Source organism: Pseudophryne corroboree, chromosome 4, assembly GCF_028390025.1.
Source record: "Pseudophryne corroboree isolate aPseCor3 chromosome 4, aPseCor3.hap2, whole genome shotgun sequence".
In the NCBI taxonomy this organism is placed as follows: Eukaryota; Metazoa; Chordata; class Amphibia; order Anura; family Myobatrachidae; genus Pseudophryne; species Pseudophryne corroboree.
Genome location: NC_086447.1, coordinates 379,164,200 through 379,190,429, shown reverse-complemented (window position 1 = coordinate 379,190,429; position 26,230 = coordinate 379,164,200). Strand labels below are relative to the sequence as shown.

At 40.3% G+C, this 26,230-nt stretch overlaps 1 protein-coding gene across 2 annotated transcripts in view; it reads right to left on the bottom strand.

Annotated features, from left to right (window-relative positions):
* The window catches only part of DLGAP2 (DLG associated protein 2), an 802,299-nt gene that overhangs the window by 196,210 nt on the left and 579,859 nt on the right, over window positions 1-26,230 (bottom strand). Inside the window, exons 6-8 of one of the 2 annotated variants that reach the window (XM_063916664.1) lie at window positions 11,866-12,013; window positions 7,013-7,072; window positions 3,660-3,879 (exon numbers count right to left, since the gene is read on the bottom strand). In XM_063916664.1, coding sequence (XP_063772734.1) covers window positions 3,660-3,879; window positions 7,013-7,072; window positions 11,866-12,013 — 428 coding nt within the window. The remainder of the gene's footprint in view (window positions 1-3,659; window positions 3,880-7,012; window positions 7,073-11,865; window positions 12,014-26,230) is intronic. The other variant, XM_063916665.1, reaches the window with a different exon arrangement.

Genomic DNA, 26,230 nt, shown 5'->3' with positions numbered 1-26,230 from the left:
GGGATGTATACGGCACAAAAAATATATACACATACATTAATAAAAAACAGTCTATTTATAAAAAAGTCTATTGCACAAACGCTGGAGTCCGGACTATCCACAGTGTAGATATCAGAAAAAATACCTTAATATTAGTCTCCTGAAGTAAAACGTGGTGTCACAGTGCCCAGTAGTTGTCGACGCTTTTCGGCTCTACAGGAGCATTCCTCAAGACATGTGGGCACTCTTAAACCCCATGCTAATTAACAAGGTCCTGGCCAATAAGCAGCACAGGAAGTGACATCATGCATGATTCATTTTTTTTTGTAAATAAAACATAAAAAAATTTTAAAAAATCATTACACATATTTACATCACTGCGGATAAAAATCCAATTATGAGAATGGTATTTAGTATAGGGACTATGGTTTTACATATTATTTCATTATTTGAAATCTCAGTCAGGCAGCCATAATGGTTACCACATAAAGGATCTTTGTTGGCGGGGATGTTTTCACAGATGGAGCCGCCTGCGTTCCACACCTCACTTCCGGGACAAGTCAGGGGATGTCTGCTGCATTCCAGCAAGTTAATATTCTGCGTTCCACTGTCGTCACCAGAAGTGATGTCTCTATTGCACAGGGGTTTGGAGTGCTTTGTTGCTGTGACAACCCGCATAGAATATAACTTAGTTGTTCAACAGTAAATGCACAGATACAGGTCTCAATAACGATATCCATGAAGTGTATTTCTCACGGAGTATGGACCCTATCACCCTGAGGCCAACCGTAGTCCATGCCATATTGACTAGTATACATGAAAAATAAAAAGAGGCTTATTTACCACATATGTATTTTATTTCAATTGCCTATGGTGTGTGGTCTCCTCTCGCTGGGACCACCACTGCGTGGATACCTGTTCCCAGGTGGCACGGGGGTGGTGGCCTCGGGGTGATGGGGTCCGTACCCCGTGAGAAATATGTCGTTATTGAGTCCTGTATCTGTGTACTTACTGTTGTATTTTGTAGTTCTTGTAATTTTACATCAGAGTTGAACAACTAAGTTAAATTCTATGCGGGGTTGCCATAGCAACCAAGCACTCCAAATCCCTGTGCAATAGAGACATCACTTCCGAGGACATCAGTGGAACGCAGAAGATTATCCGCTGGAACGCAGCGGACTTCCCCGGCTCATCCCGGAAGTGAGGTGTGGAACACAGGTGGCACCGCTGTGGAACACAAGTGGCGCCATCTGTGAAAACATCCCCGCCAACAAGGATCCTTTATGTGGTAACCATTATGGTTCCAAGTGGGAACTTTTATGTGCATCTAAACAGCGGACCTTGGGGCACACCTACTTCCGGTCTGGCGGCCTGACTGGGATTTCAAATAAAGAAATAATATGTAAAACCATAGTCCCTATACTAAATACCATTCTCATCATTTTTAAATGTTTTATTTATGAAAAAATTGATCATGCATGATGTCACTTCCTGTGCTGCTTATCGGCCAGGACCTAGTTAAATAGCCTGGGGTTTCACAGTGCCCACATGTCTTGATGAATGCTCCTGTAGAGCCAAAACACATCAACAACTACTGGACACTGTGACACCACGTTTTACTTCAGGAAACTAATATTAAGGTATTTTTTCCGATATCTGCACTGTGGATAGTCCGGACTCCAGCGTTTGTGCAGTTTTCTCTTGGATTTTCTTTTGACTTTCATGAGATTTTTTTAGAAATAGACTGTTTTTTATTAATGTATGTGTATATAATTTTTGTGCCTGTATACATCCCAACTATGGAAATTTTTGTGCAATAAACCTTTTAAATATTTGGACTGGTTGGCACATTTGCACTTTATTCATCCATTTGGGATTATTGGAACTACATGCCTGTTCTTCAAATAAGAGCGACTGTGGATTTAAAAGAAACCCAGATGGGAGTGTCTTTGCCGTTTCTCTCGTGAGTGTGGTACGCGTGTTAATTGTTACACCAGGAGAAAAGATACCTTTATATGTTTCACTTATTTATATCTTAAAGTGAGTTGGGTACACTCCTATTTAATATTTTATGGTGTAAGATACACAAAATGGGTGAAGAAGACTAAAGAAACCTTTTATGTGCACACATACTTGGGTTTATTGTGAGTTGGTGTACGCTCCTCACCTGCATATCCAGTTTTCTTCCTGTTCATTTTCAATGTCTATGGGATAAGGACTTTCCCGATTAAAAGGAGGATTGTATGAGACAATACCGCACATTGTTTTTCTATTTTTTCTGTTTCCACATAACTGCTGAGAATGAATTACACAATTGAACCAGTGGATAAATAGAGAAATAGAAGGACAGACACCTACAGTTATAAGGAAAGTATAATCCATATATGTCTTTTCATGTTATATTATGGCGCTTATACTGGTAAAGATTGCCCTCCCTTGTGTGTTTTCGACTATTTTGGTAGGGTGTGGTGACATCCCGTTAGGGAATCAAACTAGTTAAAGCTGCCTTGCGCACATTTTAAGTACCCTGTGTGTTTGCTTTCATTACTTATAACCGATGCCCATTATCTGGGACAGACCTTAAAACATCTGAGTAAACAGCTGAGTATTTATTTTGTTCTTGTTATTATTGTAACGGAGAATAACTTGTTATTACTTCTATGTTTTCATTGTTGTAACTTAGATAAAGAAATCCTTATCCTTTTTGAACAACAAAAATATACTGTACTGTAGGATAATGAACTCCTTACAGTAAATTATATGGATATTAGAAGTCACTAAACAGTTCTGTGTTATACAGTGCTCAGAAATGCCATGTGAGTGATGAGTAGTAAAAGCTTACAGTAAGGAGTGCCTTATTCCTTACACAAGTTTTCCTAATGAATATAGAATTACTGTAATATATCAGAACTCACTGCTACTACAGATATTATTTACAAGTGAATACATACTTTACCATTACTTGTAATAATATATAATAATAATAATAATAATAACAACAACAACAATAACCTGATTAGCTTACCTGGCCCCTCAGATAAAATGATTATTGATATAAACCTTTCCTAACCTGAAGTTGACTCTGCTCCGATAAATTTATATAGCTTAAAGATGGCTTTTTTTTTTTTATCCCTGCCAAGTCTGAGCAGTGATATGCCAGATAGGTATATATTCACCAGGTCTCATATATTAACAAGCATGGATCTAGTAACACTTAAAACCCCCAGGCTTGCTGTGAAGAAATAGAGTTACAGTTGAATTTGTGGCAATGTTCCGTTTCACAACGTGCTAAGAGAATTCCTTAATTTCAGAACCAACCTCAAAACCCATAAATTTATTTTGCATATATTTCTAATTACCTCTGGAGAACATGTATTGAGTGGATGTCAACCTACAGTTGTAGAACCCAAGGGCTGAGTAACTTCAGCAGACAGTGCAAGGACTTTGGACTTTATGTACTTGCTGAGCTTTACCAGAGACTCTTTGCTAATATACCGTACTGTATCTTCATACTGAAGAACATAGGTACTGTATGAAATTCCAGTGAAAAGAGTTTTCTTTTTTGTTATATTAACATTGCCTGCCACCATTCTATAATATGGCAAATAAATACATATTATTCTTCAAGTGATATATATGTTAATATGCCTTATATAATATGAATATTACACATCCTTTACCTGCTGTTGACCTGGTTGTGGAAGTGGCATTGGAAGATGTAATTAGAGGAACACAATCATCATCCTGGGAATAGCCGGCCTGGATGGCTCTTAAATAACTGTGGCTCCTAGTCCGGAAACATCCCGGGAGGTCTAAAGCATCAATTGCATGGGAGTCAACTTCACTGAAAACTGACTCACACACTGACTCATATTGCCCATTAATTTCTGTTTCACTCATCTAGAAGAAGAGGACACATGGAGTTGGTACTGCAAATCATAGTAAGGAGCAATAATTCCAATTACGGCATAAAACACTGTGTATCTAAGGAACATGGTGAGAAAATATGGTCTAATTAAAGAAGAATGAAAGAAGTGAGGAAATGTATTATCACTAGAGAAACGGGAGACCTTGATGTTGGGACAGATTTCTCAGTATGCTGAATGCTGATGAGAAGATGGGAGTTGCCTGACAATCAATACCGTTGCAATTATCTCTAGGAATATTCAATCGATAAAAAGATCCCCTGAAATAAATCCACAACCAGTATTTTTATATTTAGCTTTTTTAGAATAATATATATTTATATAAAATTGTCCAAAAATGAATATGTGTAAAACTCACTTTTATTAGAAATATTTTTGTCAGGGTTTAAAATTTGTATTATTATTAATTGTTAATACTAACAGTAAATATCTATTGTAACATTGTAACATTTAGCAAATGTAATATTAAAATATAGGTTACACTGCAACCACTAATAATAACATCTGTCATCTACAACAGTCATTTATGGTGCTTCAAAAGTAACCATGCAAGAAACTAGAAAACTAATTCTTTAGTCTCTGTGCTAAAAAGAGAAATAAGTAGAACAAATGTGTCTGGTATGATTTCATAGTCTATAACAGAAGAAGGGAATAGAGATAACTGATCAATAAACAATTTAATGCAAATGATGCTCTGAGTCTCGCAAAGGCAGCTTGCCATTATTCAGGGCATACCAGTCTAGACTTTCTTTAAAGCTGCCATTTTATTTATTGTGGATGCTATGGAATTTTGACCTAATAGAGAGATATAATTACATTGTGAGGCTATTCCCTTCTTCATTCCTTCAGAGTACCCAAGATGGCAGTTGCTATGTCATATCACTCCCAGAGAAGAAGAATTCTTACGTTACCAAATGAGAAAAACATTAGAGGAAATTTACTATCAAAATGCAAATAGTCAGAAAGATACAGAAACAAATCAGGTACAGTACTTCTGTTGAGGTACTACACATTTGCACACATATGTAGTAAATTACCTCCGTTGTTTCCTTTTATTAATTATCAAGTATATTACAGTAAACAACTTGTATTATTACTGCCCTGACCAACTGTTGAAAACTTCCTGGAAAGGGCAGTTTTGAAGGCTACAAAAATATCTTACACATTTAATAATTGCATAAAAAGACAAACATGAATAAGGTTTAGTGTCAGTGCAATACAATGAATGTAAATGACAAGGAAGAGATGTACGATGTGATTGGAGTTTGGCCGTGATCCATACAGTACTTCATACACAAAATTCTGCCAATGCAAACAGCTAGTGTTCTCTTTACTGACTATGGGTTTAACAGCTATCAGCAGCAGGCTTGAAGGGGTGGTCACTGCCATAGAAAGGAGCATATTATTGTTTGACGGTAAATTATTTAGTCACTCCTTTGCCAGCGACTGTTACTCCAGTTTCAAACTAGCCAGAATAGATGACGATAGCAGCACATATACCGTTTTACTTCAATTTAAAATTATTTGCTATTTGCTGTAAAAAAGTTTAATAAAAATATTCATTATATAATAAAGTGTGAATATTTCTTAAATATATAGAACCTCATTTAGAGATGGACACAAGCTATATTATTTAGTAACATAATACTTTATAAGTATATTTTACAAACTAGCTTTTCATTCTGCACACAAAACATGTGCATCCCTGGATCTTTATTAAACTTTTGTGTATCCCTGCTAGGCGCCGCTGTACATCTGGGACATGGGAGGCAAGGGAGGTGAATAAGTAGGCCAAGAACAGAAAGATGTGCTCACGTAATTGTTCTCTTGTTAGAGTTGGATACAGCCACAGATATGTTTTTCAGGAGGTGTACCTGTTGCAGGCTCTCTGCTCCAGAAACAAAGATCCATGACAATGATCAGTATGTAAAAACCCCCACAATTCTCACCAGGCTAATGGTCACATGATAAGTGGAAGACTTGCAGTGTGTGACCTCCAGTCATGATGTGACACAGATTCAGCCTGTTCAGTATAGGTCTAAATTTACTTTGGTGGATCTAGCCACTACTAACCAATCACAGCAGCTTTGTCATGTTCTGACCAATAAGAGTGAAGCAGCATAACATTGGTTAGTTGGTGACAAGTCTCCGGGCCTGTCATTCGCAACAGGCTCCTCAGGAGAAGTAGGCATCATCTATATGGTTATCTATTTTATGGATTAAAAGCAGGAGAAAAGGTCAGACAATTACATTTTTTAATAAATCTTTTAAAGTTTCATATTTTTTCATGGTTTTTCATGATGTTTGTTATTCTTTTTATATAGTACATGTCCCGGTGGGACCTGTAGTGCCAGCATAACTATGGCTCTGGAATTAGTTCTACAAGAAATGCCAGGGTCTTCATCCACCAGGAGGTGTGTTGCAAGGAGCCCCTGTGCTTTCAGGGAGATTTCATTAGGGACTTGGTTAAGGAAACACAGAATGTGTGATCTGTCCAGCATGCCTTAGAAAATAGCTGGCTGCGGCCTTTGTAGTAGGTGAGGGACCCAGACTGTTTGTCTCGCTCAGAACCGAGTAGGAAGCACTTTTTTTTTAAAAGATTATTTTTAAAACATCTCTTTTTACACTAAAACACTATTCATCAAGTTTCTGATGATGATTGGTGTATTGAATATGCTGATGCATCATGATATGCTTACCACGTCTCCTTATGCACATTACAGCATTTCTTTTCAATTGCATGTACTGTATCATAAGCTATTTGTATTTTATGCTGTGCTCTGGATACAAACCAGTCCACCTCAAAATGAGTCTCAAATTGGCATGGAAGTTCGAAGATTAATTATATATTACAAGTTAGATTATTGTATAGCAAACAGTATAATGGCTTTGCTTGTTCCAGTTGCATTGATCAGAATTTGTAGTGTATTTTTGTATGACACAAATAGCCATTGCCTTTGGGATATGCGCAATAGGCTACTTTGCTTTCAGGCAGCAGTGAAATAAGGTCATCACAGCTGTCGAAAATGAACACAGGTGATATTCTAGATTTGAAAACAGTGAATTAAAGACTTCTCCTAGCCTGGGAATATACAGGGTACTGCCACCTTGATCTCAGGATAATCCTTTGAGGTAAAGCATTCTTGCAGACTTTCAATGAGGAAATCCTGCAAAAAAGAAGAAAACATTCTCTTGTTAGATTTCACTGAGATCTTAATGGAATTACCATGTACAATCCCATCAAGAAATTCCATCGTCCCCGCAGGTTCACTTCAGTTACCCTGGTAACATTAAAAAGAAAACTTCAAATCATATTTTTTACAATTAAAATTTAAAGCTTTCAAGATTATCTGAGTCTACTTTATATTTTTAAATATAATAATTAAAATGTATAAACAAACAGCGTATTGAAAAGTAATATGCATTTCTCTGTTCACTACCAGACTGGCCAGTAGTATCCAAAACTAGTGAAGGAATAAAAGGTTTAACTCCATGATTTATATAGTGTATTTATTATGTGGTCTGTCTGTATCCATGTGAATCAACTCTTAATGAAAATGAGGGAGACCTATTGGAAGAAAGCTACTGGTGTTCGTTTATGAACCCAAAGGAAATGATTTCTTGGTTAGGCTAGATTACATCCAGTAGTCATGTTTATTGTTTGATTCGAAACATTTTCGACCAAAATCATCAAATATAATGATATACAATGGTAAGTGCAAGATTTCAACAGAGGGAAATCCAAACATCTATCATTTGGGTGTGGTATGCAAAGTCGACAGTAACTAGGTCGACCACTATTGGTCGACAGTAACTAGGTCGACAGGGTTTCCAGGTCGACAGGGACTCTAGGTCAACATGGTCTAGGTCGACAGGTCAAAGGTTCAACATGAGTTGTTTTTTTTTGGGGGGGGGGGCTTTGTGTCGTTTTCACCGTACAGTGACCGGGAACCCCAATTAGTGCACTGTGTCACCTTGCATGGCTCGTTTCAATTGCCATGCCTCGGGCTAGGTGCCTCGCTCTGCTACCGCTGCGCTTGGCACAGGTTGCCGTTCCTAATCGTGCACGTGGATCGTAAAGTAGGAAAAAGTTAAAAAAGGAAAAAAATGTGAAAAACTCATGTCGACCTTTTGACCTGTCGACTTAGAACATGTTGACCTAGAGACCCTGTCAACCTAGAAACTCTGTTGACATAGTTACTGTTGACCAATAGTGGTCGACCTAGACACTGTTGACCTAGTTGCTGTCGACCTAGAGACCGGATACCCTATCATTTAGCATTTATAATATATAACCTCTGGAAAAGGTCTACATATTACACACAGTAGTCAGTGTTTGGGCTTCTGTATAACAGTAGTGCTGCAGACAGTCATTCTTTATGTTGTCTAGAGGGAAGATTGCAGATAGTTAATCCCTACTTATAGGGGCTATGCAATGTGGTTTTATTCCCTGCTAGCCCTGCACCATTAAACTCTCTTCCTGCTACGTTGCTATTTTCTATTGATGCCATCCATGGTTTTGTCTGTTGAGATGCTTTCAACACAGTGTTCAAAATGTCACTGATATTTAGGCTACAACTACTTTGTTTAGAGTGACGTATTAAATGGAATGTGGGGTTACCTTTATTATCCACTCTGAGCAGCAGAGGTTTAATATAGTTGTACACTATTAGAATGCTGCCATATCCTTATAATATGCATACCCTCTATCATTTGCATGAGTCTATGCTCAAAAATGAAAATCACAGAACAATAAAATAGTACTGCAATAACTTTGAACATATACATGGATATGGAAAATTAAACAGAAGAGATGTACAGTACATAGGGGGTCATTCTGACCCGATTGCACGCTGCAGTTTATCGCAGCAGTGCGATCGGGTCAGAACTGCGCCAGCGCATGTCAGGCGGCTGAAGGCTGTCGGGCCGCTACGGTCGCCTCTGCCTGATTGGCAGGCAGAGGCGGTCACTGGGTGGGAGGGGGGCAGAACGGTGGTGTTTGGCCGCCGTTTCATAGGCGCGGTCCGTCCAACGCAGGCGTGGCCAGACCAAACCGGGGGCGGGCCGCAGCGGCTACGTGACGTCACACGCAGCCGCTGCGGGCTGGGGAGCGATGAGTAGCTCCCGGCCCACACGCTAAAGCTGCGCTGGTCGGGAGCTACTCTTGAAGTGCAAAGGCATCTCCGCTGTGCGATGCCTTTGCACTTCTGCGGGGAGGGGGGGCACTGACATGCGGGATGGACTAGCCCTGTGCTGGGCGTCCCCCCGCGTGTCAGGGAAGATGATCGTAGCTGTGCTAAATTTAGCACAGCTACGATCAACTCGGAATGACCCCCATAGGTAGCTGGAATCAGTGGTGGAACTAACTTTGATGCAATCCTTGTGGCTGGGGCCTGGGGGGGTAGTATGTCTGTACGGCAAGGCTGGGCCATCTGCTATGGAGGCCCCTTACCTGCTCCCGTGTGCATGCGCAGTGAAGCATTGTTTGGGCTTTCAGAACTGAAACTCAATGTTGTGCCCCTCGCTAGAATGTTATACATAGCTGTTATACATAGCTGTTTCTTTCAGGAAGGTATGTAGTATAAATCAGTAATTTTAGATAAATTGGTTATGGTGTACAACACACTGCCAAATAGAATGACAATAAATATAATGCTTAAGATAGAAATGCAGGATCATTCACATTCCATTATCTCATAGCTCGGTCCAGGTGACTGTGTGATTTGCCACATGAGCAGACAAAAGCAAACATTAATAACCTGGAAATAGAATACAAAATAAGCTTCTAAAACGAAACAGAGAGTGCAGTTATGCAATATTCCTATTAAATATATCACACTTTGGGGGGGAGGTGGAAGCGGCAAACACAACTGGAAGCAAAAAGCTAAAGGCTGTCCATTTTCAGCAAGTACGGACAGATCTAATTTTGGGGCATAGAGATGCACTGTAACACATGGATGAGTGTGTCAAGAGGCAGGTATCAGAGAAAACAGGATTGATGAGGGAAGGAGTGCTACCCAGTCTACAACTCTGCTGTAATAATGATCATTATTTGATGGGGTTCTACACATTTTAAAGAAATTAAAATATATAATCAATCAACAAACTGTTAGTACAAAATGTAAAGGTTATTATAAATTGAAAGGTAACTAACTATCTGTAAAAGGGAAACTGTAAGGTACTGAATAAAACTAATGGTGTAATCATCAGTAACCTTTATATTCAGGACTGGTGCTACTGTAGGCATATCGAAACGGTCACCTTAAAGTCATGTTCTAGGAGGTACCTTACACATGAATGAGAGTTTATTTTCCTAGAGTCCTTGAGGTTCCCCCACACTAAGTGCTGGCTGCTGATGTAGGAAGCTACCAGCATCTGCTTCTAACTGTTAGTGATGGCCTGGGAGTGTGCACCTACTACCTAGGTTATGATGTCACAGCCCTGTGTCACATTCACAGTCTGATAGAAGAGAAGATACTCCATACAAGGTAAAAAGCCTGTTTGTGTGTGCAGGGGGGGTCAGTGTGAAAGTGGGGGGCCCCAATGCTTCTACCAGTGATTATTAAGTTTATTAGTAAACAATAGATGTTTATCAAAAAAACTAAATTATGTTTTGACAACATTACATTTTTATTAATCTTTATATATTAAAATATAGGGGCAGATTTATTAAGCCTGGTGAAGTGATAAAGTGGAAGGTGATAACACACCAGCCAATCAGTTGCTAACTTCCAAGTTACAGGCTGGGTTTGAAAAATGACAGTTAAGGGGGGTACTCACAGGAGAGATGTGTGCTGAACGATCTTAACACAGACCGCTCAGCACACATCTCTCACCCCGCTCAGCACATCGCGATGTGCTGAGCGAGGGGGAAAGCCGACGGGGGGCCGCTCACTTCACACAACGGTGAAGTGAGCGACCCGCTAGATTGAGCCTGCATGCAGCTCAATCTAGCATCGGCGATAGCGATGTGCGGGGCCGCGCATCGCTATCGCTGGAGGGCATACACACGGCAGATCCGTGCTTAAAATCTAAGCAATCTAGCAAGATTGCTTAGATTTTAAGCACGGATCTCTCCGCGTGTACCCCCCTTTAGGAGCTGCCTGGCTGCTGCGTTATCACCTTCCACTTTATCACTTCACCAGGCTTAATAAATCTGCCCCATAGTTTTTAGATGAGAAACGAACTACTTTTCCAAAGCAGGTAAGAAAATAATGCAAATGTTATAGGCTCAGTACCCAGGGCCTGATTCTGATGTGGAAGTACTGTAAAGCAAAAATATACATAACTTTGTATCTGGAACAAACTATGCTGTAATGCAAGGGGAGCAAATACATTGATGTTACAGTATTTGCATGTAGGGTAAATACTGGCTACTTTTGCATGTAGCCCACAAATGTTAGTCAGCTTTACTGTATTTTTCACTGCAATATATATTGCAAGACACACCACACCCAAATCTAAATCACTCTGCACATGTTACATCAGCCCCACCTACAGTGCAGCATGGTTTGGCCCAGGAGTACAGTTACTTGCTTATTTTTCCATTTGCTTCCACATCAGAATCAGACCCACTGTGATTTTCTGTAGTTTTACCTAGCATGTTCAAGATCATGCTATTAAGTGACTAACAACTATAGTGTAACTGAAGACAAACACACAGATAATTTGTATTGTTGCACACATCTTGCTTTCTCAGCTTTAATAGCACTGGGTAGAACATGGAAAAAATCACAGAATTATTTACCTGCCAACTGTGTTACAAAAAGAAGATTTGGTAAATTAAAAACAGTTACCCGTCTCTTCTTACTCCATTCTTTGCCTTAGCTTGATATTTGCTAGCAGAATCATATAATCATTTCTTGATTAGAGAATTCAAGGGAGTTAGGAAATCACTGTTACAGAGAAGTGAATAAACACAGAGGAGTGGAGGCAATCTGATAAAGGCCTAAGTTCTAACCTGACTGACACAGCTGGCCTGACTGAGCGTGCTCACTGCTCTCATGTAGCTCTGGTTCCGGGAGCGAAATTTCGGGGAGTTGTAGTTCACTGAAGCCTCCAGAACATGTCCTGCTGGCATCTCACTTGCTGCTTGTAGGTAGCTCTGACTACAAAACATAAGAGACACTGCTGATTACGCTATTTTATCAATTTTAGCATAGAAATCATTTATTCTCTGAAAATATCGTTTATGTAGTCTTTGTAAACAGTCATATCAGCAATTTCCTTTCTTATTATTTAAGGGAGCAAATTCAGGAAGATAAATTGCATGTAATGTTTAGTATACAAAGCATGGTGAGCTCAGGTGTGTAGAACGGCAAGCACTTAATAACCACACTTGACAGCTATATTTTTAATGCAAACGTTTGTGTAATTTCATAGGACATGAATACCAGTTCATTTTCTGTTCTGCTTACTATACATTTATGTAATTTGACTTTCAGGGATCAGAAATCACAACCAGTACTAGGTAAGTTGTATTGTGCTTGAGATGACTCATTTTTCTATTAACATTTTTTCTTTTTGCCGATGTATCATTATTTATATTATGACTTAAATGCATTTTTTTTCTATATACAGTAGAAACCATCTAAACCTTTAAAAAATTGTATAGCTAAGAATTAATTTTGTTTACAACTAAGGAAAAAGGTTAAAAGAAAAATGACTGTAAGCTCATGATATTATGTGGCCCATTCTTTGATGCATTCTAACAATATAATGCAGTTAACATCTTTTAAATATCAACTTAAAATCAGTCACAATAATCAAACAGCCTGATTTAATACTGAAGTGTGGCTGTTTAATTTTATTTGAAAATGTGACGGTATTAGCAATCATTTTGGTTTTACAGTAACTACAATTACCGTAGATGTTTCTAAGAAGCCCTGGAAAGACAATGCACTTTTTTTTTTTTTTTTTGGGGGGGGGGGCAACTTATGTTATTTCTGAGAATGAGGTACAGTAATAGGTATACGTGGCAGCCATGGGCATAACCAGAATTTTATGGGCCCCATATTCAATGCTTTTTGAGACGCACCTCTCCGCAACATTTATTAATGCTGTGCCCCATAATAGTGCCCTAGTTAATTTTATGAATGATAGTAGTGCCCTGGTTTATTTCATGAACCATCTTAATTCCCTAGTCAACATGATGTCACATTGTAGGACTGCCAGTACACATTATGCATACAGTATTCCCAATTCACATTATGACATACAGTGTCCCCAGTTCATATTATGCCACAATACAGTGCCCATTGTTTATGCTGTGCCACATTAGAGTTCTATCCACTTCAAATTATGCCATGTTACAGTGCCCCAGGTCATATTATGCCACACTATAGTGCCTCCATTTCGGCTTGTGCTACATTGAAGTACCTCAGTTCTTATTATGTAACATTATAGTGCCCTCCATATTACAATCAACAAATCAGATTATGAAATTTTACAGTGCCCCCTTTACATCCACTACACACTCCTCTCACTAAAACACAAAGCAGACTGGGCAATGGATCAGATCCAATTACACAGCATGCAAATCCAGGAAATTGATATGCAACTTTATGAGCTGGGTCCAGGCCCCCCTAAGCCTCTGGGCTCCATAGCAATGGCATCCCTTGCATCCACTATAATTACGCCCATGGTGGCAGCCATTGTATTCCAAAGAAGAAGGGTTACCCAGTATGACCCCCAGAATTTTATTCCAATCTGACAGATGTTTTATAGTGACTGAAGGGCTATCCTTGGACCTCTCCACATATATGAACCATTATAGGTTTGCTTTTCTAATAGGGAAAAATACATATATGCTTTTTAATTGAAGACTATGTTATATGTGATACCGTATACCTCTATTTTATATTTTGTTGTAAGTGGTTTTTAATTAAAATGTCACTGGGGCAGTGTGTGATGCTGAGCTCCCCAGCAACACTGGTCGGCAGTGATAAAAGTAGTCTTACAGCTTGCCCATCCAGCTTGGTGTAAACAGGTTTCGCTCTGAACACTGGAGATGGAAGAGAACTACAGTATGTAGTCACAATGCTACTACCTGCTTAACCATGATATGGGTAAAAGAGATGTTGCAGTTTGACCTGTGCCTTGAATTATAAACATCTTTTATACATATATTATTAAATAAGATGGAATCATTTTATCTATGCAGACATAATATGCTTATCTTAAAGTACATGCATACATTTGGCTGATATAAAACACCAGTACAAACTAAGCTCTGCAATGAAAACGCTTTGTATTTCGCAGCTTTAACACTTTCTACATTTCACTGTGGTCAGATAAAGACATTTGGCATTATTATACAGCATAAACCAGTGGGATGCCTATGGAGGACAAGCATAATGAGAAGTGTGCAAAAGGCAAATTTCCCAGGAACTTCAGAGTAAATTTTATTTTTTTCTATGCACCAATCATGTGCAAACTTGTAGGAAAGTCCTAGTTATGTACTAATATTGCCGGCATTCAGAAAGTTGACACTGTAATGTCAAATCTTTCTGAATTTTGTCATTCACAATGTCAACAACCTAATTTGCTAAGTTGACATGTTCATCATGTCAACATGCAACATTTCGACATTCAATATGTCGAAATGAAAAATCTGAAGACCTTTTCAAAATGTCAACATTATGCATGCATATATTATGCACACATCAGTGTTGGGGCTAGACTCCGGTTAGTGTTAGTCTGCAGTAAGAGTTATAGTGCAGTAAGGGTTAGGGTGCTGTTAGGGTTAGACTGCGGTTAGGATTAGGCTGCAATAAGGATTATGCTGCGGTTAGAGTAAGGTGGCGCTAAGGGTTAGGCTGTGGTTAGGGTAAGGGTGTGCTTAGGGTTAGGCTGCACCAAGGGTTAGGCTGCAGTTAGGGTTAGGCTGTGGTAAGGCCTAGGTTGCGGTAAGAGTTAGGTTGTGTTATGGGTTAGGTTGCAGATAGGGTTAGGCCATAGTTAGAGTTAGGCTGCGGTTAGGCTGCGGTTAGGGTTAGGCTGCGGTTAGGGTTAGGCTGCAGTTAGGGTTAGGCTGCAGTTAGGGCTAGGCTGTGGTAAGGGCTAGGCTGTGGTTAGGGTTAAGCTGTGGTAAGGGCTAGGCTGCGCTATGGGTTAGGCTGCAGTTAGGGTTAGGCTGCGGTAAGGGCTGGGCTGCGGGGTTATGGTTCGGGTTAGGCTGCGCTATGGGTTAGGCTGCAGTTAGAGTTAGGCAGCAGTTTTAGGGTTAGGCTGCAGTAAGGGCTGCAGGGTTATGGTTAGGGTTAGGCTGTGGTTAGGGGTAAGCTGCGGTTAGAGTTAGGCTATGGTTAGGCTGCAGTTAAGGCTAGGATGCGGTAAGGGCTAGGCTGTGGTATGGGTTAGGCTGTGGTTAGAGTTAGGCTGTGGTTAGGGTAAGGCTGCGCTAAGTGCTAGGCTGCGGTTAGGGTTAGGCTGCGGTAAGGGTTAGGCTGCAGTTAAAGTTAGGCTGCAGTTCAGGTAAGGCTGCACTAAGGCCTAGGCTGCGGTAAGGGTTCGGCTGCAGTAAGAGCTAGGCTGCGGTTAGGGTTAGGATGCTGTTAGGGTTAGGCTGTGGTAAGGGCTAGGCGGCGGTTAGGGCTAGATAGCATGGTCAACATCCTCGCCATCAACATGCATAATGTTGACACGTTAATGTAGCAAGGGCTTATGTGCTTTGGATATGAAGCCAACATTTACTCATGGGAAGTTTATGATTTCAATTATCTTTATATCTTATGTATATTAATTTAGAAACTAATTAATTATGGCCTAAGAAATTATGCAATAATTCCTGTAACAAATATATTATTTGCTAAATTGATTCCAGACCTGTTGTAATAAAAGTTTAGGCACACTTTGGGATGTCTGGCCAATACAGCTTTTATATAGCAAACATGGAAAATTATTGGTACTTTTTAAATTTTTATAAAAGTTTCCCAATGTCCAGTATGTATGCAAACTGTATTGTCTAGCAAACGTATAGAAATATTGTACTGTTTTATACAACAATTAGACAATCAAGGTCTTTGCCATTGTGGTCTATGGCTCATGTTGTATGACACCGTAAACCTTCATTTATATTATAATCTTTGGTTTGCTCTGGTTACAAATATTGCCAAGTCAAAAATATATTTACTATATCTACAGTACCTCATGTGTCCTTCTCTTTACAGCTATTCTACATAAATTACAGGCCCAAATTTGTATCAAGATCTCTAAATGTCTTTGGAAAAAAAAATGCTTTAAATAATTAGCTCTTTTTCCTCTGCAGATATTGTAACCCTGAGATCCTTGATAAACAGGTATCCCTATACTTTGCCAACTGCTAGTGATATCTGGCAATAGCTATCACTGGCTAGGCAGGGTTTTAGCACATAGTGAGAGGCCCAATAACCCACCATAATAGGTATTTTTGCAGCAGAAATGTTTTTGCCACTATAATATAAAAAGACTTGGCAGAGAGAACCGTCTCACAACTTTCATATGTTAATACATGTTTACAGATAAATAAGGCTCTTATTAACAGTTACTTATATAGTGCTGACATATTCTGTTTCGCTTTACAATTGGAAACAAAACACTAATAAAACAAGACTAGGTAATAACAGACAGACAAAAAGGTAAGAGGGCCCTGCTTGCAAGCTTACAATCTACAGTGGGGTTTGAAAGTTTGGGCACCCCAGGCAAAAATTCATTTTAATGTGCAAAAAGAAGCCAAGGAAAGATGGAAAAATCTCCAAAAGGCATCAAATTACAGATTAAACATTCTTATAACATGTCAAAAAAAGTTTGATTTTATTTCCATCATTTACACTTTCAAAAGAACAAAAAACAAAAAAATGGTGTCTGCAAAAGTTTGGGCACCCTGCAGAGTTAATACCTTGTACTGCCCCCTTTGGACAGCTGAGACCTGGCAGTGTCATGGATTGTTCTCAATCATCGTCTGGAAAGACCAGGTGATGTCAATCTCAAAGGTTTTAAAAGCCCAGACTCATCTGACCTTGCTCCAACAATCAGCACCATGGGTTCCTCTAAGCAGTTGTGTAGAACACTGAAACTGAGAATAGTTGATGCCTACAAAGCAGGAGAAGGCTATAAGAATATAGGAAAGCGTTATCAGATGCCCATATCCTCTGTTCGGAATGTAATTAAGAAATGGCAGTCATCAGGAACAGTGGAAGTTAAAGCAAGATCTGGAAGACCAAGAAAAATATCAGACAGAACAGCTTGCAGGATTGTGAGAAAAGCAAGTCAAAATCCACGTTTGACTGCACGATCCCTCCAGGAAGATCTGGCAGACACTGGAGTTGTGGTACACTATTCCACTATAAAGAGATACTTGTACAAATATGGTCTTCATGGAAGAGTCATCAGAAGAAAACCTCTTCTACGTCCTCACCACAAAAATCAGCGTTTGAAGTTTGCAAATGAACATATAGACAAGCCTGATGCATTTTGGAATAAAGTTCTGTGGACCGATGAGGTTAAAATATAACTTTTTGGCCGGAATGAGCAAAGGTACGTTTGGAGAAGGAAGGGCGCAGAATTTAATGAAAAGAACCTCTGTCCAACTGTTAAGCATGGGGGTGGATCAATCATGCTTTGGGGTTGTATTGCAGCCAGTGGCACAGGGAACATTTCATGAGTAGAAGGAAAAATGGATTCAATAAGATTCCAGCAAATTTTGGAAGCTAACTTGATGCCATCTGTGAAAAAGCTGAAGTTAAAGAGAGGCTGGCTTCTACAAATGGATAATGATCCTAAACACACCTCAAAATCCACGGTGGATTACATCAAGAGGTGTAAACTGAAGGTTTTGCCATGGCCTTCACAATCTCCTGACCTCAACATAATTGAAAATCTATGGATAGACCTTAAAAGAGCAGTGCGTCACAGACAGCCCAGGAATCTCAAAGAACTGGAAGACTTTTGTAAGGAAGAATGAGCGAAGATACCTCAAACAAGAATTGAAAGACTCTTGGCTGGCTACAAAAAGTGTTTACAAGCTGTGATACTTGCCAAAGGGGGCAGTACAAGGTATTAACTCTGCAGGGTGCCCAAACTTTTGCAGATTACATTTTTTGTTTTCAGTTCTTTTGAAAGTGTAAATGATGGAAATAAAATCAAACTTTTTTTGACATGTTATAAGAATGTTTAATCTGTAATTTGATGCCTTTTGGAGATTTTTCCATCTTTCCTTGGCTTTTTTTTGCACATTAAAATGAATTGCCTAGGGTGTCCAAACTTTCAAACCCCACTGTATATAGCCTTTTTGATCCTGAAACTCATTATTTTTATTGTAAAAGAATAATCTAATTCATAAAAACTAGAGATGAGCACGCCCCCCCCCCCGAACATCCCGTTCCGAGCCCGGATCCGAGTTCGGCTCGGGACTTCCCACCAGACTCTGAAACCATAACGAGACAAAATGTCATCATCCCGCTGTCGGATTCTTGCAGGTTTTGGATTCCATATAAGGAGCCGCGCGTCGCATCCATTTTCACCCCAGACTTGGAGAGTGTAGAGACAGACCTCTGTCTCTCTGTGGGTGGTGGTGTTGGGTGGGGTCAGTGTGTGCTCTGTAGGGGTGCTGCTCCTGTCACTGTGGTGTACCTGTGCCGTTAGGGATGATGTCCTTACTGTTCTGGCTATCACTGGTGTTTCATGTGCTGTTAGGGGTGCTGCAGCTGTATGTGGGTGTTGCTGTCCTGGCTGTCACTGTGTTGTACAGGGGCAGGGGCACTGTACTCCTGTATGCTGTAAAAATTCAGGGGTGCAGTTGTTAAAATAAAAGCACACTGGTCCTGTATGCTGTAAAAATACTGGGGTGCTGCTGTTAAAATAATATTACACTGGCCCTATGTGCTGTGAAAATTCAGGGGTGCTGTTAAAACAAAAGTACACTGGCCCTGTATGCTGTAAAAATTCAGGGGTGCCGTCATTAAAATGTAAAGTACACTGACCCTGTATACTGTAAAAATTCATGGGTGCAGTTGTTAAAATAAAAGTACACTGGCCCTGTATGCTGTAAAAATTCAGGTGGGCAGTTGTTAAAATAAAAGCACTTGTTAAAATAAAAGCACACTGGTCCTGTATGCTGTGAAAATACAGGGGTGCTGGCCCAGTCTTGTATGCTGTAAAAATTATAAGGTGCTGCTGTTGTTAAAATAAAAGCACACTGGTCTTGTATGCTGTAAAAATTCAGGGGAGCTGGCCCAGACTTGTATGCTGTAAAAATTCAGGGGTGCTGCTGTTGTTAAAATATAAGCACACTGGTCCTGTATGCTGTAAAAATACAGGGATTCTGTTTTTAAAATAAAGGTACAATGGTCCTGTATGCTTTAAAAAGACAGGGGTGCTGTGAAAATAAAGGGGCACTGTTCTGTGTGCTGTAATAATAAAGGGGTGCTGTCCTGTGAAATGGAGAACAACAATTTGGAGGAGAAAATAGTGGAAGATCAGGAACCACTTCCAGTTCCTATTACTAGTGCTAAAGCTGCTGCCACCAATCATGATATTGACGATGCAATTCCATCAACGCCGTTTGCTAAGGCCGATGCCCATTGTAATAGAGGGCATGTAAATCCAATTAGCTGATGAGAAACGTAAAATTGGCAATATGCCATTCATGACACAAAGTGGCAAGGAAAGGCTAAGGCCTTGGCCTATGACTGGTGGCTCAGCTTCTCATGAGGATGGAAGCCCTTCTCCCTCTCGAAAAATTAAAAGAATTAAGCTTTTTAAAGCACAGGAAAAAACAACTGTGCGTTCAGAGATATCACAAATCCCCAAGGAGAGTTCAAGTGTGTCCACGGTTGCGATGTCTAGGCCTGACCTTCCCAAGAATGTATGGAAAGAGGAGGCTATTACCACCATTTGCACGCACCCTGCAAGTGCTGGGAGGAGCACCGCCAATCCAGGTGCTGAGATTGAGATTGAGGATGTCACTATAGACGTACACCAGGATGAGGAGGATATTGGTGTAGCTGGAGCTGAGGAGGAAGTTGACGATAAGGATTCTGATGGTGATGTGGGTTGTTTGAATAAGACACCAGTGGAGACAGTTGTTGTCCATGGGATGAGAAAGCCCATTGTCATACCTGGGCAAAATAACAAAAAAAAACACCTCTTTTGGTGTGGAATTATTTCTCCACAAATCCGGAAAACAGGTGTCAAGCCATGTGTTGCCTTTGTCAATCCATAATAAGTAGGGGTAAGGATGTTAACCGCTAGGAACATCCTATCTTTTACGTCACCTACTGCGCATTCATCAGAAGTCATTGTCAAGTTCAGAAACTTTGGGTAAGAGCGTAAGCAGTCCACTGACACCCAAGCTCCTGCAAGCCACACCACCAACTCCCTCAATATCAATTTCCTCCTCAGTCAGGAACGTAAGTAGACCTGCAGGCCATGTCACTGGCAAGACTGATGAGTCCTCTCCTAACCGGGATTCCTCCGGAGGATCCTTGAGTGGTACGCCTACTACTGCTGCTGCTGTTGTTGCTGCTGGTAGTCGATTGTCATCCCAGAGAGGAAGTCAGAAGACCACTTGTGCTATTTCAACTAAGCAATTGACTGTCCAACAGTCCTTTGCAAGGAAGATGAAATATGACAGCAGTCACCCTGCTGCAAAGCGGATTACTGAGGCCATAACAACTATGCTGGTGTTAGACGTGCATTCGGTATCCACCATTAGTGCAATGGGATTTAGACAGTTGATGGAAGTACTGTGTCCCCGGGTACCAAATCTCATCTAGATTCCACTTCACTAGGCAAGCGATTCCCGGACTGTACAGGGACATTAAGAAAAGTGTCCTCAGTGTCCTGAAAAATGCGGTTGTACCCAGTGTCCACTTAACCACGGACATGTGGACAAGTGGAGCAGGGCAAACTAAGGACTATATGACTGTGACAGCCCGCTGGCTAGATGTATTGCCTGCTGCAAAAACAACAGCAGCGGCACCAGTAGCAGCATCTCACAAACGCCAACTCGTTCCTAGGCAAGCTACGCTGTGTATCACCGGTTTCCGTAAGAGGCACACCACTGACAATTTCTTATGGAAACTGAGGGACATCATCGCACAATGGCTTACCCTACTTAGACTCTCCTGGGGATTTGCGATATCTGACAACGCCACCAATATTGTGCGTGCATTACATCTGGGCAAATTCCAGCTTGTCCCATGTTTTGCACATACAATTAATTTGGTGGTGCAGAATTTTTAGAAAAATGACAGGGGCGTGCAGGAGATGCTGTCGGTGGCCCGAAAAATTGCGGGCCACTTTCGACATTCAGCCACTGCGTGCCAAAGACTGGAGCACCAGCAAACACTCCTGAACCTGCCCTGCCATCACCTGAAGCAAGAGGTGGTAACAAGGTGGAATTCAACCCTCTATATGCTTCAGAGGATGGAGGAGCAGCAAAAGGCCATTCAAGCCTATACATCCACCTACGATATAGGCAAAGGAGGGGAAATGCACCTGACTCAAGCGCAGTGGAGAATGATATGAGTTCTCCAACCCTTCGAACTTGCCACATGTGAATTTAGTTCAGACACTGCCATCTTGAGTCAGGTCATTCCCCTCATCAGGCTTTTGCAGAAGCAGCTGGAGAAATTGAAGGAGAACCTAAGACGGAGCGATCCGCTAAGTATGTGGGACTTGTGGATGGAGCCCTTCAGTCGCTTTGCCAGGATTCAAGGGTGGTCAATCTGTTGAAATCAGAGCACTACATTTTGGCCACCATGCTCGATCCTAGATTTAAAGCCTACGTTGTATCTCTCTTTCCGGCGGACACAAATCTGCAGAGGTTCAAAGACCTGCTGGTGAGAAAATTTTCAACTCAAGCGGAACGTGACCCATCAACAACTCCTTCATTTTCTCCCGCAACTGGGGCTGTGAGGAAAAGGATAACATTTCCTAGCCCACCCGCTAGTGGTGATGCAGGGCAGTCAGGAGCAAGGGTTGACATCTGGTCCGGATTGAAGGAGCTGCCAACAATTACTGACATGTCTACTGTCACTGCATACGATGCTGTCACCCTTGAAAGAATGGTGGAGGTTTATATGGGTGACAGCATCCAAGTAGGCATGTCTGACAGTCTGTATGTATACTGGCAGGAAAAAGAGGCAATTTGGATGCCCTTGCACAAACTGGCTTTATTTTACCTAAGGTGCCCCCCTCCAGTGTATACTCCGAAAGAGTGTTTAGTGCAGTCGGTAACCTTGTCAGCGATTGTTGTAGGAGGTTACTTCCACAAAATGTGAAGATGTTCATCAAAATTAATTATAAATTCCTCCAGGAAGACCTTTACCAGCAATTGTACACAGGGACGGTGGATTCCAGTGGGGACAAATTAATACTCTGTGAGGATGAGGATGTACACACTGAAAGGGGTGAGGAATCGGAGAATGAGGATGACATTTTGCTTCTGTAGAGCCAGTTTGTGCAAGGAGAGATCAATTGCTTCTTTTTTGGTGGGGGGATTAATTGCTTCTTTTTTTGTGGGGGCCTAAAGTAACCAATCATTTCAGCTACAGTCGTGTGTCAGACCCTGTCGCTGAAATGATTGGTTTGTCCAAGGACAATTCCATCTCGCACCTCTTTTTTCTTTGCATTATGTGGGGCCTAGCTTTTAAAACTGCCATCCTGTCTGCCACTGCAGTGCCACTCCTAGATGGGCCAGGTGTTTGTGCCGCCCACTTGTGTCGCTTAGTTTAGTTTAGTCATCCAGCGACATTGTTGCAACCTTTTGGCCTAAAAACAATATTGTGAGATGTGAGGTGTTCAGAATAGACTGTAAATGAGTGGAAATGAATATTATTGAGGTCAATAATACCGTAGGATCAAAATTACCCCCAAATTCAGTGATTTCAGCGATTTTTATGTTTTAAAAAAAAATAACATCCAGATCCAAAACCAAAACCCGAAAGGGTGGTTTTGGCAAAACCAATCCAGATCCCAAACACGAGCGGAGATCCAAAGCCAAAACACAAAACCCGAAAAGTGTCCGCTGCACATCTCTAATAAAAAAACTGCTATCATTAAACTACATCATAGATTGTTTATGTGCTGCGTACAAAAACAAATTTCAAATATTTTAGTAAAATGTACAGTACTCTCCGTAGTTTGTACTTTCCATTTAAGTGTATATATATATATATTATGTTTTTATGTAAGAATGACATGTTTAGGGAGGAGACGTCTCCTTAATTGGCAATTTACCCGTACGACAATTTATTTCAAATAGTACTTTGTGTCACTATAAAAGGGCCTAAGAAGGAAAAAGCAAATTAATCAAAAACATTTTTTTTTCCCAGACTCTTGACAGGGAATTCACCAAAGGTAATTCATTTGTTTTTATCATAGATTAAGGACTGTCAGATGTTAATAAACAAACTGTCACTGTGAATTAATGTTTGGATAATCACTAGGATATTTAAAAAATGTTACAAAGGAAAGCAAATGTAATTTCTATAAGTATGGTATGAAATGTTGACATTTTGCCGACATCATGATGTTGCCACAGTCTGAATGTCGGCATTGAGGATGTTGACATTTTTATAATGTCAAAATTTTACACGTCGATATTCACAATGTCAATATTGACATAATGTGGACATTTTCAGAATGTCGAAAATATTTTGGTCTAACCCTAATCGCTGCCTAACCCTAATTACATGCAGTGTCGGACTGGGGCTTGAAGGGCCCACCGGGGGAATGCAGTAATAGGGGCCCATACTTAGGGGTGTGGCCAGCCTAAAAAGGGTAGTGCAGTGTAATGCAACATATCTACCATATATAATACAAGTGCACAGTCTGGAACCAGATCCCTAGAGGAAGGAGTGGGCCCTCAGGCAGTGGGGCCTACCGGTGGTTTCCCTGGTACCCCTGTGGGGCAGTCCGACCTGGATTACATGTGCCAACATTCTAACTGTTGACAGTTTGACAATTACATTCAGACCATGTTGACATTATGATGTCGATATTTTGAATGTCGACATCCCGATTTCTGTCACCATGGGCCTAATTCAGACCTGATCGTAGATGTGCTAAATTTAGCACATCTACGATCAGCTTCTCTGACATGCGGGGGGATGCCCAGCACAGGGCTAGCCCGCCCCGCATGTCAGGCCCTGCAGCACAAGTACAAAAGCATCGCACAGCGGCGATGCTTTTGTACTTGAAGAGTAGCTACCTACCAGCGTAACTCCTGCGCACTGGCAGGGAGTTACTCGTCGCTGTGAGGGTTGCAGACGTCACTCGCAGTCACCGCGGCCCACCCCCCGCGCGGTCTGGGCACGCCTGCATTGCCCGGACCACGCCCCTAATACGGCGGCCATACACCGCCAGCCCGCCCCCCCTCGCCCAGCGAACAAGGCGATCGCAGGGCTGAGATGGCCATTGCCTGTCTGGCATGCGCCGGCGCACTGTGGCGCCAGTGCATGCGCAGTTCAGACCTGCACAGCACCGATCAGGTCTGCATTAGGTCCCACTGACTGTAAATATGTATATATATTATAAATGCATATATATGTAAGGAAAACTATTATACAGTATGTATTAGCATATTGGGCCAGGTATATGCTGGGTCACCTCAGATTTCAATTCCTGCCCAGTGGATGTGGACTTATAAATGAATGTGCCGACCTCACTATCGAATATATCTAAAATATATATGGCAAGATTTCAGGAACAGAATTATTTATATAAATGACTATCCATGACTACAGCGATAATGAACCATAATCAGCCTCTTATTCAGTAATAATTGATTGAGGAAAGGGAAGTAACAGCACTAGGCAGCTGCAAGATAAAGGATGAGAAATTGCTCTCTTCACAGAAGTTAAAAACCCATTTTTCAGCAGATTGTAGAGTAGAGCACAAGACTTGTCAGAGCTGCAAGTGCGGAAGCACTGCATTAAATAATTCCATCATGCAGAATTGCACAGCCCAATGTATTGGGATCTAATATTTGTATAAATACTAGGTTTTAATATTTGATTGATATCGCTGTACAATATAATCTGACAGTAGTTTTTTGCATGATCAATGCGTAAAACACATAAGGTTTTAATGGGAAACATCTAAGTTATGGAAGATATTGCTGCAAATTATTTCACTGTTATATGTTTAGTGAAAAACATTCTAGATCTTATATTAAGATTTCTCATATTATATTATTATTATTATTATTATTATTATTACACGTTGAGTATCCCATATCCAAATATTCCGAAATACGGAATATTCCGAAATACAGATTTTTTTGAGTGAGAGTGAGATAGTGAAACCTTTGTTTTCTGAGCCTCAATGTACACAAACTTTGTTTAATACACAAAGTTATTAAAAATATTGTATTAAATGACCTTCACAGGCTGTGTGTATATGAAATATAAATTAATTGTGTGAATGTACACACACTTTGTTTAATGCACAAAGTTATTAAAAATATTGGCTAAAATTACCTTCAGGCTGTGTGTATAAGGTGTATATGAAACATAAATGAATTCTGTGCTTAGACTTAGGTCCCATCGCCATGATATCTCATTATGGTATGCAATTATTCCAAAATACGGAGAAATCCGATATCCAAAATACTTCTGGTCCCAAGTATTTTGGATAAGGGATACTCAACCTGTATTATTTATTATTATTATTATTATTATTATTATTATTATTATTTTTTTTTTTTTTTTTCAAGACCATTATTAACTTGCAATGGATTTTCTTTAAAGTAAAAAAGTAACTATATAAAGAAACACAAGAACACAGTAAATTGCATTATCTATAGTGTCATTTTTTTTATACATACATAGATAAAACAGAATGTTAATGTTAAAAATATTAAGTGCTGACTACATAGCATAGAGAAGTAGTGACCAATAAATGACAAATACATACAAATAAAGTGTAAAGAGGGCTAGAGAGGGATGTATGTCAGATTTGGGGAATTTGGTAGGTGACCCCGTCCAGTGCAATCAGAATTCAGTGTACAATTTGCATTGTTACAGTTAATAGTCTGAAAGCGACAGAAGTGCCATTGCTAATGTAACACAAATACAAAAGTCATTGCCTAATAAAGGTGTTTGTTCTTTTACATTTATACTTAAGGCTCCTATAATGATAAATGTACCATTATGCCTATCTATGTTACTGGAGCCTTAAATTATAAATTCTGAGTGGAGTCTGTGAATTGTGCTCCCAGATGTGAAGGCCATGCAGAGAGGTACTTTATGTGTGGTAGATGCCATCTGCCATTCTCAAGCTACTGTACATGGTTTATTGCCCATGAATACAGCTGCTGCAGTGTTCCATAAATAATATGG